Source organism: Rhodamnia argentea, chromosome 1, assembly GCF_020921035.1.
Source record: "Rhodamnia argentea isolate NSW1041297 chromosome 1, ASM2092103v1, whole genome shotgun sequence".
Lineage (NCBI taxonomy): Eukaryota > Viridiplantae > Streptophyta > Magnoliopsida > Myrtales > Myrtaceae > Rhodamnia > Rhodamnia argentea.
The window spans coordinates 14,926,649-14,943,981 of record NC_063150.1 but is presented as its reverse complement, the minus strand read 5'-3'; the positions used below and the strand labels follow the sequence as shown (position 1 = coordinate 14,943,981).

Sequence of the window (17,333 nt, the reverse complement as noted above, 5' to 3'; positions counted from 1 at the left end):
ATTGGAGTTATGTTCCTTTCACTTATAACCTGTTTATTGCAGGAGAATTTTGAAGCTCGACAGCTTAAGAAAATACTTCGTTTGGTCTTTCATGTCTTCCGGTCACCTTATCTAAGGATTCGATCATAGTGCACCACATGACATCCCTCACAAGTAAAATTGTTTGAGATGAACTGTTTTCATGTGCACCTCCGTGCATCTCACGCTAATATACGTGCTTATCCTACACGAAAAATTGGCGACGATCCAACTTTGGTGCACCAAGTGTACACGCATCAACATCTCATGAGCAAAGGTATCGATCAAATTGGAAACTAGAAATTCATTAGGATAGTGCCAAGCTCAACTACGTGACCGACTCCACATTGCGCTTATTACATCTTCTCCTTTTTTACCCAAATCAAAGGTAGTTAAAATGCAGCGGAGATACTTTACATCACATATCAACCATGGGACGCTAATTCGCAACAATCGCCAAGCAGTGGCAAACTAGCATCAGCCGTGGGGGTGGCCGCCTCCAGGACCATGGCCACCAGGGCCATGCCCGCCTGGTCCTCCATGGCCGCCGTGATCTCCTCCGGGCTTGCCACCCTGGCCACCACCATGGTCATGCTCGTGTCCGCCGCCTGGACCACCATGGCCTCCGCCGCCAGGACCACCGTGGCCTCCACCAGGGCCATGACCGCCATGGCCGCCACCATGGTCATGTCCGTGTCCTCCACCGGGACCTCCATGGCCTCCACCATGACCATCACCAGGGCCATGACCGCCATGGCCGCCACCATGGTCATGTCCGCCACCCGGACCGCCGTGGCCTCCACTAGGGCCTCCACCAGGGCCATGACCGCCGTGGCCGCCACCATGGTCATGTCCGTCACCCGAACCTCCGTGGCCTCCACCGGGCCCTCCACCAGGGCCATGACCGCCGTGGCCGCCACCATGGTCATGTCCGTCACCCGAACCTCCGTGGCCTCCACCGGGCCCTCCACCAGGGCCATGACCGCCGTGGCCGCCACCATGGTCATGTCCGTGTCCGCCGCCTGGACCTCCGTGGCCTCCACCATGACCACCACCGGGGCCTCCGTGGCCTCCACCAGGGCCATGTCCACCTCCACCACCAGGGCCGTGCCCGCCACCGCCGTGGTGGCCGTGATCAGACATTTTGGTTACTCTTTGTCTCCCAAGGAAATCCTGTTCTCCAAAGGTATGTTCGCCGAGAATTTGTGGCGGTTGAAGGTAGGAAATGTAGGGATTTATATAGGCTGGTGACAAACGAGCACCGTGGAGGAAGACCAGCAGGTTGAAGTGTACTGCCTCCCGGCGACTGATTGGTGTCCTTTGTGTGAAGTTGAAAGTTCATGTTCCCCGCATTTTAGGCTTTATCCGTTGTCACATCCGCCTCAGGCCACGTCTCGTTTTCTTATTACTTGCGAAACTCGCAATTATTCCATCCATTGACTTAATAAATAAGGATCCTTTAATTTGAAAAAAATATTTTTGAGATGTTATTTTTCGACTTTTTACTATTTGAAAGACGAAAAGCTAACCGATCTACAAAAGAAAACAACAATCTTAAATTGAGATAAAAATGATCTCCATTATTCTCTGTGAATCACCAAAAAAAAAAAAATTCGTTTTTTTGTAGATATTTTATTTAATTATGAAGTTTTTTTAGTGAAATAAATGTACCCTAAGCGTTCGGTTCACGTGTAGATTCCGCAACATGAGATCTCAATACCTTGTCTAAATTTAGTCATCGAGAAAATCTGTCTCGAATCCCCTCACAAAAAAACGTTACCCCGCAAACCTCCTCTCTCCTCTCCTCCTCTCCTTATAGCTCCGCCACAGCCTCTGCCGCGCCACCCTCCGCCGTCGTACCCTCAGTCACCGCCGCCTCAGGCGAAGCCTTGCCGCGTCATCTAGGCCGAGCTACCCAACCGTTGGGTCGGCCTCCTCCCTCTCTATGTCCATGCTTCTGCAATCGAGCCTTGGCAACTCCTTCATGGCCGCGTGACTTGATTCGATGACGTCGTTTCCGCGAGGCTCGGCCAATTAAATTTACTTTTAGGGGACAAATAAAGCAATTCAATTTTGCCCTTTTCGCTAATTGGATTACGTCAGATCAGCTTTTAAAAAGCATAAGAGGCAATCAACTTTTCAAAAGGATAGAGATAAGAGATGCATTAAAGGTCATCGTTGATTTGTGGGGGAAAACGTATGGATGGAAATGCTCGAGGAAGTTGAAGTTCATTTAGGACCATCGCAGATTAAATTCTCTGCCGACAGACAGAGAAGGGCTCCTTGCTTCATAAATTTTTCTTGTATACTTGGTCCAATTATTGAGGGTCAGGACTAGCACATGGCACCAACAGTTCTTCCTTTATACAGTGTCTGTTTTTATTGTTATTTTTATTATTTTTTAGAAGATGTTCCTCATCAAGGATTGAGGCTGTTCAAATGGTTTTTCAGTATTTGTAGTTGAATGTGAAAAGTGGTATAAGGATCCTCGTTTAGTGGGTAAGTTGTTATTTTCTATAGGTAATGTTAATACCACTAAACATCCCAAATTAATACACTCGTACGACATCAACTCCGAACTAATTTTCACATCACAAAAAGGCCCCCAAATAGATACACCCATGCTACATTATTCCCAAACTAATTTTCGTGTCACAAAAAATTTCATACTGATACATTCATGTCACATTTATCCCAAACTGATTTTCATGTTACAAAAAGTCTAAAAAATTAGGATAAATGTAGCACAAATATAACGATTTAGAATAAATGATATCCAGGTATATTGATTAGATATTTGTGTGACGCGAAACTTAATTTGGGAGTAATCCAATTTGGAGTTTTTTATATGAAAATTAGTTTGGGGTAAATGCAGCATGTGTATATCAAATTGGGATTTTTAATGGAATTAGCCCCAAATTATTGATTATGTACTTTTCTCCCTTCCCACTCTTTACATTTAGCCCTATGCAACCAACATCTTTGGTATAGGGTTCGTGGATTTAGTTTGAAAGACAGCTCTTTACACAATTCAATCCTCCAATATTTGTTATGAAACTTGTAGGGATAAGCTAGTTGAGAGACCTCAAACTTATTACAAAAGTGAAATTGAGTTCAAAAACTTTCAAAAAGTACAATTAAGTTCTAAAACTTGTCAGAATTTGCAATGGAATCCTAGAACTTTAAAAAAATACAATCAAATCCTAAAACTTGTCAAATTGAGTCCTTCCGTTGATTACACTTTTTGAAAATTTTAGGACTTGGTTACACTTATTTAACAAGTCTTAGCACTTGATTGCGCTTTTGAAGGTTTTAAGACTCGATTGTATTGTCATGATAAGTTTTAGGACTTGATTACACTTTTTTGAATGTTTTACGACTCAATTGCACTTCTGTGGCAAGTTTTAGGACTTTCAATACACTTATCCCAAACTTATATTATTAGTTTTTTCATAAGTGATTATTTATGGGAAAAAAGGACAATCTTCCCCTCTATGCAATAGATGCGTTTTCTCTAATGTGTTCTCCGCGGCATACATTGTCACGGCCGTCAACCAAAAGAACAACGAGAAAACAAATCCAAAACGCATATGATCGACTTTATTAGATTAGGACGATTGAAAAATTTAGATAATTATCATTTGTGTCAATGCCGGAAAAAATCTTATTGAGGGTATCATGGCCCGTAGTAGGTAATCATCCGCCAAGTCCAACTCATATATAAATTCAAGAATTGAACTGTAAGAAAAATGTATATATTGTTGGTAGTTTGTTTGTAACATAAATAAAATGTGCATTTTCTTTGTCCCACATAGGAAAGATAGGAGCATGTGAACCAATATATAAGTGAAAGGCTAGAATAAATGAAGACAATAGATTAAGTGAGCTAGTCTCTACTATACTCGTGTGCGAGTGCGCGAATTTGGCGCGCTCAGCATGCTTTTGTGGTTGCGGATCAAAATTGGCAATAATAAACGATTATTTTTTTTATTTACCAAATTTTGAATTTATTAATTATAAAAAAAAACAACTATTCTGTCCTACGGACAATTCACAAAGGCGTTGTAGTTAGTTTTACAATTCATTAAATTCTCAAGATACATATTCCAATCTTTTCAAGGTGGTGCATAAGTCAGAGGACATCCCTTTGCAGTAAATCAAAAATATCTTCGAATTGAGGAAGAGTTATGTTTACGTAATAGTTCCATTTTGTGTGACACCAAAGTGAATATTGTAGATGGACATGGATTTCAATCCAAAAATCACCAAAACTTGAAACTCAAGAGAGGGAAGAATTTCAAGAAGATACAGAAGAAAAAAATAAGGTTGCAGCTTTGTTTATGGCAAAGAGGGTCACTATACCAAGGAGTGTAGGCAACACAAGAGTACATCCAAGGACGAGCAGACAACAATGAAGGCAAATGCTAATATGGTTGAAGAAAACTATGTGGCCATGGTTTTAATCATGCTTTCGGACATGAATGTTTCTGAAAAAATTAATGATTTTGTGGCCATGATTTCTAAAATCAATTATGCCTCTTTCGGATCTAGTTCATGGGTAGATTCTAGGGCAATATTTCATGCATGCAAGGACTAATCAATGTTCAAGCACTTTGAAGAGGCTGTTGACGTGAATGTTCAAGAGGTCGAGATGGAAAATAATGTTCTTACAAAGCTTGCTGGCAAAGGTGTAGTGGCTTTAGACTTTACTTCTAGAAAGAAGGTTACCCTTCTTAATGTATTGTTTGTACTCGAAATCGGGAGGAACTCAGTTTCTATTGATTTACTTTGTAAAATAGGGGGTTTTGGGTTTTGTTTGAATCCGAAAAGGTCATCCTGTCCAAGAATGGGTTGTTTATGAGAAAGGTTTTATGCCAATGACGGCATATATCAATTGAGTATTAATAATAAGACTGCATCTTCTGCTTATATTGTTGATTCTCCTTTTTTATGGCATAGTAGATTAGCACATCTAAATTTTTGCTATTTAAAGAGTATGAAAAAAGTTAGATTTGATAAATTTTAACGGCGAATCCCATAAATGTGAAGTCTTTGGTAAGCCTAAATTAATAGTAACTATTTCCTAGTGTTACAAGAAGTTCGAATTTATTGAATTTGGCGCATATTGACATACGCGAATTCAATGACACATTAACGCAAGGTGGTTAAAATTATTTCATTCTCTTTGTGGATGATTGCACAAGATATTTATATGTTTATCTTCCGAGATCAAAAGATGAAGCATTTTCCGTACTTAAGAAATATAAGGCTGAAGTGAAAAATCAATTAGAAAGGAAAATTAAAGTTCTACGTTCGGATAGAAGTGGAGAATATTTCAAATTATTTTTTAGCCTTTTATGAAGAACATGGTACCATTCATCAAGTTTCAGCACCGTACACTCCAAAACAAAATGGTTTGGCTTAACAGAAATGGTTAATTGTATGCTTTCTAATTCAAAGCTACCAATTAATCTTTGGGAAAAGACATTACTTATATCATGTTACATTCGTAATAAAATATCATCCATGAGAAATAATATAAGCTCCTGTGAATTGTGAAAATGTAGAAAGACAAACTTGCTATGCCTTAAAGTATGGAGTGTTTGGAATACTACAAAGTACCTGGCCCTAAGAGGTTGAAACTTGGTGTTATAGCTATCCAAAATGTTTTTATTGGATATGCTAGAAACAATAAATCTTATAGGTTTATCGATTTAGAGTTTAATGTCAATGTAGAATCAACAGATGTTGAATTCTTTGAGGAAAAATGTTCTATAGGTTTTGAAATTATTGATACTTATATTTAAATACAAGATACGAATAATTCAAAACCTATAGAAACACAAGAAGATTCTCATGAGAAAGGAACTAATGATTCTAAAGACATGATTGAACCTAGGAGAAGCACTATAATAAGAAAGTTGAAAGATTTAGGTCCATACTTTATTACTCATGTTTTCATTGTTGAAGGAGATAGAGATAATAACGTGGTAACTAAATACACTTCAATATTAAATCTAGAAGATGATCCTAAAAGTTTTAGTGCAGCTATGTCTTCTCGAGTTGCTTCCTTTTGGAAAGAAGCTATAAGTGATGAAATGGACTCAATTACGTCCAATAATAATTGGCTATTAGCGGACTTCTTGAAGGATCCAAACCTGTTTGGTGCAAATGGATTTTCGGGAGAAAATACAATTTTGATAGTTAGATTAGCTGCTAAGAGGTATAGGCAAAAAGAAGGAATATATTATTTTGATACATATGCTCCTGTAGAACATATAACATTTATTCAAATTCTTTTGCCTTAGCATTAATTTATGATTCTTGTGTTCATCAAATGGATGTTAAAACTACTTTCTTAAATGGAGGTTTAAATGAGAAAGTTTAGGGATAGATTCACTAGAAGTTTTAAAATTTATCACAAAAGTGTAATTGAGTACTAAAACTTGCAAAAAAATGTAATCGAGTTATAGAACTTTTCAAATTGGTACGATTAAGTATTTCCATTAACCGTGTCCAATTTGGCTAACGGAAAATACTGACGTGAATTTTCTTGACTATTTTGTCTCTCCTATATGGCAATAACATAGCAAGAACGAAGTCGTTTTGATCCAAATCTAATTTTTAATATACTTTTTATTTAAATTAATTTAAAAAATAAAATAAAATTTTAAAATAAAAAAAAAAGTAGAAGCATAACTAGCGGGAGGGCTTCGGCCCTTGCCGCCACCGCCACCGCCACCCTACCACCGCCGGGAAGGGCCGATGATGGTGGGAAAGTGGTTGATGGGAATCGATTTATCACCCAAAATGGAAAAACAATGAAGACAAATAAAATACTTAGAAACGACAGGCAAAAGATGAAAATGAAACAGAAAAAGAGAGTGATGGGACAAGAATTTTCTCAAACTGTCGGATCGGTTTAACACCCAACATATAAGATCGAAAATGATAAGGAAAGAATACTACCAGAGCCAAGAAGAGGTTTCTAGGGTTGTGAAATTGATCCGAGTCTCTCTCCTTAGTGAAGTTGGCTATCTTCTGCTTTAGAAGACCAAGGTCACACTATGATCTCCCTTTTTGACCATTTTCTCTCTTTTCTCACACCCCAATTTTGGCCATGGGCCACTGTGGTGGGAGTCGGCCCCTCTTGGTGGCCCTCACCATTGGTCGGTCGGGGTTGTCGAGTCCCGACCTTCCCCACCATTGTCGACTCTTTCCGGCGATGGTGAGATGGCCAGCCCTTGTCGCTAATCTGCTTCTATCCTCTTCTTCTTCTTCTTCTTATAAATAAACAATTTTAGCTTATTTTTAATTATTTTATATAAACATTATATTAAAAATCAGATTTGGACAAAAACGATGTTGTTTTAACTACGTCATTGTCACGTAGGAAAGAGAGTATATTAAAAAAGCCACGTCAACATTTTACGTTAGTGAAATTGGATGAAATTAACAGAATGACTTGATTGCACCAATTTAACAAGTTTTAGGACTCAATTGCACTTTTTACAAGTTTTAGGTCTCAATTGCACTTTCGTGACAAGTTTTAGGATTTTTAGTGAACATATCCCTAAAATTTATATGAAACAACCAAAGGGTTTTGTTATTCCCGAAAATGAAAGGAAAGAATCCGAATTGATTAAATTCCGTATGGGTTTAAGTAAGCACCTAAACCGTGGCATGAAAAATTTGATTCAGTCATATTGTCCAACGATTTCAAACAAATAGTGGTGATAAGTGTATTTATTTTAATTTTACTAAAAAATATGATTTTTTAGTTTGCTTATACGTTAACGATATGCTTATTCTTGGAACTAATATGATTGAAATCATTGAGACTAAGAAATATCTAACTTTCATATTTAAATTGAAAGATTTGGGCAAAGCAGATACTATCTTGAGAATTAAAGTTTCAAAAAAAGTGGAGGTTACTCTTCAAGTAACTATCTTGAGAATTGCCACTTAATCTTTAAGTAATCAAGAATGATCTTGAGCCACAGTAGCTCACATATTCCTTGAACTACTTTCCTAAATTCACATTCTGCACTAGATCTTGCCATCACATTTTGTTTTTAACCTCTCCAAGTTACCTCCAAGGAAGGTACAATAACCAGTTGTATACCTCTTGTCAACCACTAATCTAACATAATCCGCATTTGTATAAGCCTTAAGCTTGAGATCGGGACTCTTCTTGAATAATATTCCCTTTCCTAGGCTTCCTTTCAAGTAGGTGGGACTAGATGAGGAACTTGTAGATGTGACTCCTTTGGATTATGCATGAATTGACTAATTAATCTTACTACATAGGAGATATTTGGTCGGGTATGAGCAAGGTAAATTAGCTTTCCCACGAATCGCCGATACATTTCTTGATCCACTGCTGCCTCCTCTTTTGCTTTTGCTAGTCTCCGGTTCGGTTCAATTGGAGTAACTACTGGTTTGCAACCAAGCTTTTCGGTTTCTTCCAAAAGATCCATCACATACTTTCGTTGTGAAATAAAGATCCCTTGCTTTGAGTATGAAACCTCAATTCCTAGAAAATAGCGCAGCTTTCCTACCTCCTTCATTTCAAACTCCTTAATCTAGCATTGTTTCGATTGCTGTTTCTCCCTTTCAGCATTGCCTGTGACTATTATGTTATCAACATACACTAACAATGTTGTAATTCCCCTTGCATCCGAGTGTTTTATGAATATGGTATGATCTCCCTGGCTTTGTTTATATTTAGATGTCTTTATGACTCTAGCAAATCATCCAAACCAGGCTCTAGGTGATTGCTTGAGTTCGTACAAACCTTTTCGATTGTTTCCTTTCCTTCAAAATTAGATGACATGTTCATGTAGATTTCCTCTTCCAAATCTCCATATAAGAATGCATTCTTCACATCATACTGTTGAAGTTCCCAATCAAAATGAGCAGCTAATGATAGTAAAATTCTTACATTGTTCATTTTAGCCACTGGTGCAAATGTCTTTGGGTAATCCACTCCATATGTTTGAGTATAACCCTTCGCAACTAATCTTGCTTTGTACCTCTCTAGAGAACCATCTGCCTTGTAATTCACGGTGAATACCCACTGCGAGGCAATTGGATTTTTCCCTTATGGCCTATCATCAATTTCCTACATTTTATTTTTTTTCCAGTGCCTTCATCTCTTCTTTCAATGCATTTCTCCATTCGTCTTTTGACAGTGCTTTAGACAAAGTGTTAGGGACATCAATAGTGTTTAAACTCGGACGAAAGTTTCAGTATGGTGATGATAATCTGTCAAGGGACGCATAATTTGATAGTGGATAAACTAGTTCCTTGGTATACTCTCGAGTCCCTTTTTTAACAGCAATAGGCGAATCAAGATCAGCCTTAGGTGTATCACTAAGCTGTACGGGAGGTTCGGGATTTTCGTGCTCTCATTGGCGGTACCCCAAGTGATATTTCGGACTTGCTCTTTTGTTGGAATGGTTGTCCTCTTTGAGTACACTTGAGAAAATCTCATAGAATCATGAAAATGAGTTGGACTAGTGGGAAAAGGAATAGAAACCGATTGGTGTGTGTGAGAATGTGGTGGACAATAGATAGGATTCAAGGAAGGTTCATGAGAGATAGGATTCAAGGTAGGTTCATGAGCTACAATGGACGAGTTTGGATTGATAGGGACATTAGACGATAAATCTAGGTTATCAATAACCCCAAGGCCCTTTTCTTCCATGAGTGAAATCTCCCCTTGAAGATAAGGTTTTGAAAAATACGGTTTATTTTCAACAAAGGTGACATCCGTAGAGAGATAGAATTTTTTTGAAGGCGGATGGTAACATTTATAACCCTTTTGTGTTTGTGAGTAACCAAAAAGCACACATTTGATTACATAAGGATCTAGCTTTCCTTGTTGATGATGATGAATGCGGACAAAGGAAATACAACCAAAGACTCGAGGTGTAAGGCTATTAGATGTACAGAAATGAGGATAGAACTGAGAAAGAACTAGGGGTCTTGTGGTCTAATGTACGTGATGGTAATAAATTGATCATGTATGTAGCCGTAAGAATAGCTTCCCCCCAATAGGTTTTAGGAGCCTGCTTGTGAAACAACGAGGTATAAGTTGTGTTAAGGACATTACTATTTTTTCTTTTAGCAATTCCATTTTGTTGTGGTGTATTCACGCAAGATGACTCATGAATAATGCCTTCCTTTTGAAAATAAGGGGACAATACTTGATTGAAGTAATCTCTAGCATTATCCGATCAAAAGACCTTGGTCTTGACTACAAACAGAGTTTGAGTCATGGAACGAAGGAAAGAAATAATGGGGAAAAGTACACTAAAAGTGTCTTAACTTTTGTACGGCGTTCACTTGAGTGCCATAACTTTTAAAACGTTCACTTAAATGCCATAACTTTTAAAAATCGTTCACTTGAGTGCCATGTTAACGTGGCAGCCGAAAAAGTTACTGTAGTCGCCGGAAAGATGACGTGGCACGCCGGAAAGGCGACGTGGTATGCCGAAAAAGTTCTTGTAGCACTCAAGTGAATGATTTTGCTCCGACTTAGCACTCAAGTGAACGATTTTTGAAAGTTATGGCACTTAAGTGAACGTTTTGAAAGTTATGGCACTCAAGTAAACGTCGTACACAAGTTATGGCACTTCTAGTGTACTTTTCCCGAAATAATGCTACTCACATCATATTTATGTTTGAGTTAAAATGTCCAAGTGACCCTAGAGCAATCATCAATTAGAGTGACAAACCAACGAGCTCCAAAGATGTTTAGAATTGTGGAAGTCCCCAAATGTCACTGTGTATCAAGTCAAAAGGATTAGAGCTACGATGATTGCTCTCATGCTTGGCTAACTCGCAAACATCACAATGGAAATCTTTGATATTCAAACCTTTAAACAAGGATGGAAACATAATACTCAAGACTTAAAAGGACGGATGACCAAAACGAAAATGATGAAACAAAATAGCTTCTTTGTTTGAAGTATTAAGAAACGATGAAGATAGATTTATCATGATTCTTCTTGCAGTGAGTGGTGTTTCAAGGTAGTACAACCCACTTTGTTCCTTAGTAAGTTCAATCCTTTTCTCCGAGCCCCGATCCTAAAAAACACAGCAAGATGGGTAAAAAAATAGCTTGAAAATGAAGATCTTTTGTGAGTTTTTGTACAGAGATAAGATTGGAAGACAGTTTAAGGGCATGAAGGACATCTTTAAAGACAACATTAGGTGTGACAGGGACTTCTCCAACTCCCGCAACAGTAGCAAGAGATTCATTGGCCACAATGATCTTCCTATTACTGGGACAAGGTGTATAGGTCCTAAAATGTGATGAGGTGTGAGTGATATGATTAATAGCACCAGAATCAATAACCCAAGAATTACCTAAGAGTGCTAGTGAGCATGCACCGGAGGGTTTATTAAGAGACCCTAACAAATCTCTTACTTTCTCAATTTCTTCACTATCGAAGGTTGTTTTCTCCTTAACTTCTTCATAACTAGCTTACTCGGTTAGATGGACTCGAGGTCTTGGCTGTGTTGTCCGGTTCACCCATGCTAGGCTTGAAGTAATTGGTTTGCCATTCAATTTCTAGCATTGCTGCTTTGTATGTCTCGGCTTCTTGCGGTAGGCATATAACAAGTTGTCCTGGTTGTCTTTCCTTGGTAGGTCACCCCTTTCATCAACCTTTTTAATTGTTAAGGCTGACCTTTTTACCGCTTGTGGTTTGAGCATGATGGATTAATGGTTTTCTTCCGCTTGTATCAAGGAAATTATTTCCTCCAATCATGACACTTCCTCCTTGCCAAGTATTTGAATTCTGACTTGGTCAAATTCAGAATCAAGCCCAACTAAGAGATTGTAGACTAGATCCTTTTTCAATAAAATTTTTCAGAATGGCTGCATCTTTTGGACACTGCATTGGAATACATGATAATGATTAAGTTCTTGCCATAAGCTCTGCAAAGAATTAGCATACTTAGTAACAGTCTTACCTCTTTGTCTTGTCCCACTGATTTTCACCTTAATTTCATACACTTGGGCTGCATCACGGGCCTTTAAGTACATCCATCGGATGGAATCCCAAATCCCCTTTGAACATACAAGTATCACTTATGGCTGGTTCCATGGAATTCCATAGCCATGACATGATCATTGAATCAAGCTCATCCCATGCATCGAAATTAGGATCTCCTTGCTTGGGTCATGTTCCCAGTAGATGACTAAGTTTTCTTTTCCCTTCAAGCACATCTTGACGAATTGTGAACACTTGAGATAGTTTTTCTCATACAGTCTATAGGTTGGCATAATATTTTGAAGATCACCCGTCATGTGTGATGAGATGAGCTCCTACGATTGGTTTGTGATAGGGGAGGCGGAATCTGTGGCTTTGGGTGTGGTTTCGGATGTGGTCATTTTGGAGAGAGAAGGTTAGCAAGAATACAATAGCAATAATACAACTATGAAGGCTGCGCACAAAAGAAAATTTTTCTAGAAAATAGACAGCAATGAAGGCTGCAATTTGAAATCCAGAAATTTAGCCTGGGCTCAGATACCATATGAGAATTTGATGGGGAGAAATTCTTATTCTCATTCTTTGTTTTCTGCTACTTTACAGTGTTACATTTATAGGCTAATAAATAGAGAAGTCCTAGCAAACAAAAACAGGAAACAAAGCCTAAAGAAGAGAGCAATTACAATCCTACGATTTATGGGATTTGACTAGAATCTACTCCTAACAATCAACTGATTTCCCTACGTATTTATAGCTCAACAAAAGTAACAAGTTCAAAGTTATAGCTATTTGTAACTTTTATAGAAATTTGATATGCTTGCAATAAGTAAAGGTTTAACTCGAAAGAAACTTTTATGTAGATATATTCATCTAATGGAAATTTTGGTTGTATTTTATTCTCTAAATTTTTATTTAGAAATCTTTTGTGTTACAAACAAAATGAGGAATTGTTGGCAGTTTGTTTCAAAATGGTGCCTTTTCTTGTAAAGAAAAATGAGAGAGTGTGAGCCAATATATAAGTGAAAGGCTATTCTCGCCTTTCAAATGAAGACAATGAGTTAAGTATGCTAGATCCTACTATATCCTCATGCGGGTACGCGAATTTGGCTTGATTATTAGATGCACTTAGCATTTAGCATGCTTGCGTAGTTACAGATCATAATTGATAATAATCAACAATTATTATTTTTTATTTACTAAATTTTAAATTTAATATTATAAAGAATAATTATTGTGTTACGGCGAAATAATGTGACTATTCATAAAAGAGTTGCGGATATCTTTATTAATTTTTATTTTAAATTTCTTACAACCTTTAAAAGGTTTCAATTTTTTAGACATGACAATTTTCAAACATAAAGAGTTGTGTCCGAATTTACAGTTTGTAGACACGAAAGTTGTGTTCTTTTCGCTATTATATATTAAACGATTCTGTTTGATATTCACTTACTTCAATTTCTATTTTCATTTTCTTTCAAAAGGGATACAACCGTCTTTTCTATTGTTTCTCCTTGAGAGTTCTTGCAGAAATAGTATAACTGCTATATGATATTCCCATTCCGAGATTTTATTATATCCTGGAGGACCTTTTTAGTAATCATTAGCGACGTTGTGGGGGCAAATAATTTCATTTCTTCCCATTCGATCATCATATTTCCCAACATATATTACAAAAGAATTGTAAACTTATTTTATTTGTGTCAATTCAGTTATAAACTTTTAAATTATGCCACGTAGGACGGTCGCCGTCTACATCAGCAATTTCAAATTAAAATTGTCCGAATTGACTCAATTGACAAATCGCGAAAATATTTATGACAAGATTGCTACAGTTAAAAAGTTTAGAACTGAATTGATATAAGTCCAATAAATTTAGAATTTTTTTTTTATATTTGTCCCTAAGAAAAAATAATGGTCTCCATGCCCTGTGGCCGTGTTGGGACGTTTCGGTGATCGTTCGGATCGTTTGCGGGGCGAATGAACTCTTTAATCTTGCGGTCAAGCACCTCTCATGGGCTGGACAGCATTCTTAGAGATGGCCTTGCCAAAGGATCTCAACCAGTCCCGGGACGGCCCCCGGACATGATTACATCATCTCTACGACATATCCGTATATTAACATCATTTTGTAACTTAATTCCTATCTTAAATCCTAAACTAAACCCTAAATTCTGTTAAATGTATTTCATCCTCTGTTTAGAAATATAAATTCGTGTGGCGACGAACTTCAGAGGGACAATTAGAAGTTTCTATCTAATTGAAACCAACATAAGACTGTCGTCCTCTTTGCTTTTTGGTTCTCTGATTTGGTTCTGGGGTCGACTGCATTGCAAATTTTGGTACTTCTCCTTGTATCCCACGTCCCTTTAGAATCCCTTCTAAGTTACTTTGTGCGTACGCTGAACCAGAACTTATGAGTTGGCTAAACTGTAATTTCTGCCCCAGATTGTAGACGCCATGATCTTGCTATATAGCAAATAAATCCTGAAGACACCCTCAACTTTTGCTGATCCCTTTGGAACATATGATCCCACCCTTTTGCCGTTTTGTACACTCCTTTTGATGCTAAATGGTGATTATTTCATTAATCTTTCTCGAACATTTCCAATTTCTGCCCAAAACATTAGATGAAGAGAACTCGAAACAGACTGTAAACTTGGTCAACTTCATCAAGTGTACACGCGCGAACATCTCATGCAACAAAGCTATGGATCAAATTAGGAACTTGAAATTCATTAGGATATTTGCAAGCTCAAACTACATGACCGACTCCACATGGTGCTTATTGTCCCTTTTTTCCCAGATAAAAGAGAGTTAAAAAGGCACCGGAGACACTTCACATCACATATCAACCATGTGGCACTAGTCCACAACCGCGGAGCGGTGGCGAACTAGCGTCCACCGTGGTGTGGGCCTCCTCCAGGACCATGGCCTCCGGGGCCATGCCCTCCCGGTCCACCATGGCCGTGATCTCCCCCGGGTCCACCACCCGGACCTCCATGGCCTCCTCCGCCAGGACCACCACCGTGGCTTCCAGGTCCTCCACCGGGGCCGTGTCCGCCCGGACCTCCGCCGGGGCCATGTCCGCCAGGGCCTCCGCCGCCAGGGCCTCCGCCGCCAGGACCACCACCGTGGCCTCCAGGGCCTCCGCCAGGACCTCCGGGGCCTCCGCCAGGGCCGTGCCCACCGGGGCCATGCCCGCCAGGGCCTCCGCCGGGGCCGTGGTGACCGTGATCAGACATTTTGGTGAATCTCTCTCTCAAGGAAATCTCGTTCTCCAAGGTTATGTTAGGTGAGATTGTGTGGTGATTGAAGGCGGAAGAAATGGGGAATTTATAAAGGAAACGAGTGGGGGCCCAAATACCTGACTGGTGACCAAGGAGTCATGTGGAGGAAGACCAGTGGCTTGAAATGAGGCGACTGATTGGTATCCTTTATCTGAAGATGATATACTTCATGTTCCCCGCATTTTAGGCTTTTTGTCCATCATCGCATCCACGACGGCCATTTTTCGTTTTCTCCTTACTTGTGAAACTGGCCATTATTCCACGAACTTAACCGCAGAATTTAGACCATTATATCAAATGGAGGCCATCTTTTCTTACTTCTCAGAAATCAGGCTTTTGATTTAAACGGTCGCGTTCATGTCAGCAATTTTTGGCTAAAATAAGTTAGATAGACTCAATTGGTAAAACGTGAAAACGTTTATAACTCAATTGACAAAATTAAAAGGGTTTAAAACTAAATTGACAAAAAACACAATAATTTTAAAAAAAATTTTGGATAATTTTCTCTATTAAACTGAATTTGGACCATTATATCAAGGGGGATTGACGCGGAGGCCATCATTTTTCACGGCTCGATTTCATATTAATACCGCCGGCCCCTCCCTCTCTATGTTCATGCTCCGGCAACCAAGTCTTCACGGCTCCTCCATAGCCGTGAGACCGAGGTGAGGCTTGGCCAATCAAATTATTTTTAGAGGACATATAAATCAGTTCAACTTTTTTTTTCCATTTTTTTTAAATCACTATGTGGATTATGTCAGATCGAATTTTCGAAAGGATAGAGGCAATCAACTTTTCTACATGATTGTGGGGCAAACATATGGATGTGATTGCTTGAAGAAATTGAAGTCCATTTAATACACCACGTATTGAATTCTTTGCCGACAGACAGAGAAGGATTGGTTGCTTCATAATTTTTTCCTGTATACGCGTGGTCCAAAATGAGGATCAGGACTGGCACATCGCACATACCGTTCTTCTTCCTTTATCCAAACTCTTTTCTTTTTCTTTTTTTCTTTTTTTTTTTTGTGAAAATGCTCTTTAATTAGGAAATTATCGGCATGAGACTGTTCAAATTGCTTTTCAAATTATTCGAATTAGAATCTTAAAAGTGTTAAAAGGATCCAATGGCTCAAATTTGCTTGAGTCATTCGTCAACCTGAAAAAAATCTAATCAACATCCGACACAAGCACAACTTTTTTCCGATAGAGAGTAGTTGTGCAGGTTGCCTCTCCCACACGTTTTACTTATAAATAAGAAAGAACTTTGTTTGAGTCATTTCTCAAAATTTTCGATCTTTATTCCATCTACTAATTAGGTGGTTCTTTTTTACCGTCGGTGATAACATGAATCGAACTCAACATGAAGTTAACATGTTTGGATTCATATTCAAGTCAATGTCATGTCATTCCACATTATATCATTAATAATCCTGCTGTGATAATGTCAAAACTCATCAAGCACGAAATTGATTGTGTAAGCCTGAAAATGGGATGAAATCGGAAGGACAAAAATAGGATATAAAACAAAAAAAGAGAAACAAAAAAAAGCATGGAGTAGAAACAAGAAAAAACCAACAATGAGTATGAAGTTCCCAAAAACAGAAAAGACATATAAGTACATGAAAACTAAAAGAAATGCTAGTTCAAATTATTAACTCTAATTGCGGATTAAAAGAAAATAAAAAATTATAATATATCCAATTCACTGATGTATTTTATTCATTTGACTTGTTCTCTTATCACGTCTCAAATTTGATCAAAACTTCCTTCCCACTTTTTTCACTAAAAAAAATGCGATCGTATCGTCTTGACTCGATCAAATCCATGTTGGTCAAACGAATTATTATTAAATCGACACGTAGTGAGGGTGAGCCCCTCAAGATTATTTTTCGTCCTTTTCATCTCGACTCCAATTATCTTTTCCCTTGATTAACCTTATCAAATCGTAGGCTCAATAGTCAACATTGTCCTCCCGCGGGTTATTAGTAAATCTCTAGAAACTCCGATTTTAAAAGGGGGT

At 38.4% G+C, this 17,333-nt stretch overlaps 1 protein-coding gene and 1 long non-coding RNA gene across 9 annotated transcripts; both read right to left on the bottom strand.

Annotated features, from left to right (window-relative positions):
* Nucleotides 1-300: 300 nt before the first annotated feature.
* On the bottom strand, nt 301-15,340 carry LOC115753272. Of its 8 annotated transcripts, XM_048280780.1 has the most exons (6): nt 15,181-15,339; nt 15,096-15,117; nt 15,000-15,059; nt 12,336-12,342; nt 985-1,065; nt 301-750 (listed from the first exon to the last, which is right to left on the bottom strand). In XM_048280780.1, the coding sequence occupies exons 1-6, from the start codon at nt 15,217-15,219 to the stop codon at nt 444-446; spliced, it is 516 nt and encodes a 171-aa protein (XP_048136737.1). In that variant the 5' UTR covers nt 15,220-15,339; the 3' UTR covers nt 301-443. The 8 variants fall into 8 exon arrangements, with proteins under 8 accessions (XP_048136737.1, XP_048136728.1, XP_048136733.1 ...); XM_048280771.1 differs by having other exon boundaries at nt 15,000-15,117; nt 15,181-15,340; XM_048280776.1 differs by lacking the exon at nt 15,096-15,117 and having other exon boundaries at nt 15,000-15,090.
* LOC115753274 lies at nt 10,870-11,558 on the bottom strand. Its single transcript, XR_004016848.2, has 2 exons — nt 11,395-11,558; nt 10,870-11,112 (listed from the first exon to the last, which is right to left on the bottom strand). It is a non-coding gene; the product is annotated as an uncharacterized LOC115753274 (long non-coding RNA).
* Nucleotides 15,341-17,333: the final 1,993 nt, after the last annotated feature.

Bases quoted from the DNA above. Each gene is read 5' to 3' on its own strand.
- LOC115753272 (XM_048280767.1), bottom strand. The intron at 751-984 runs GGGCCCGGTGGA...GGCCCTGGTGAT, and splicing joins GCGGTCATGGCCCTGGTGGA to GGTCATGGTGGAGGCCATGG.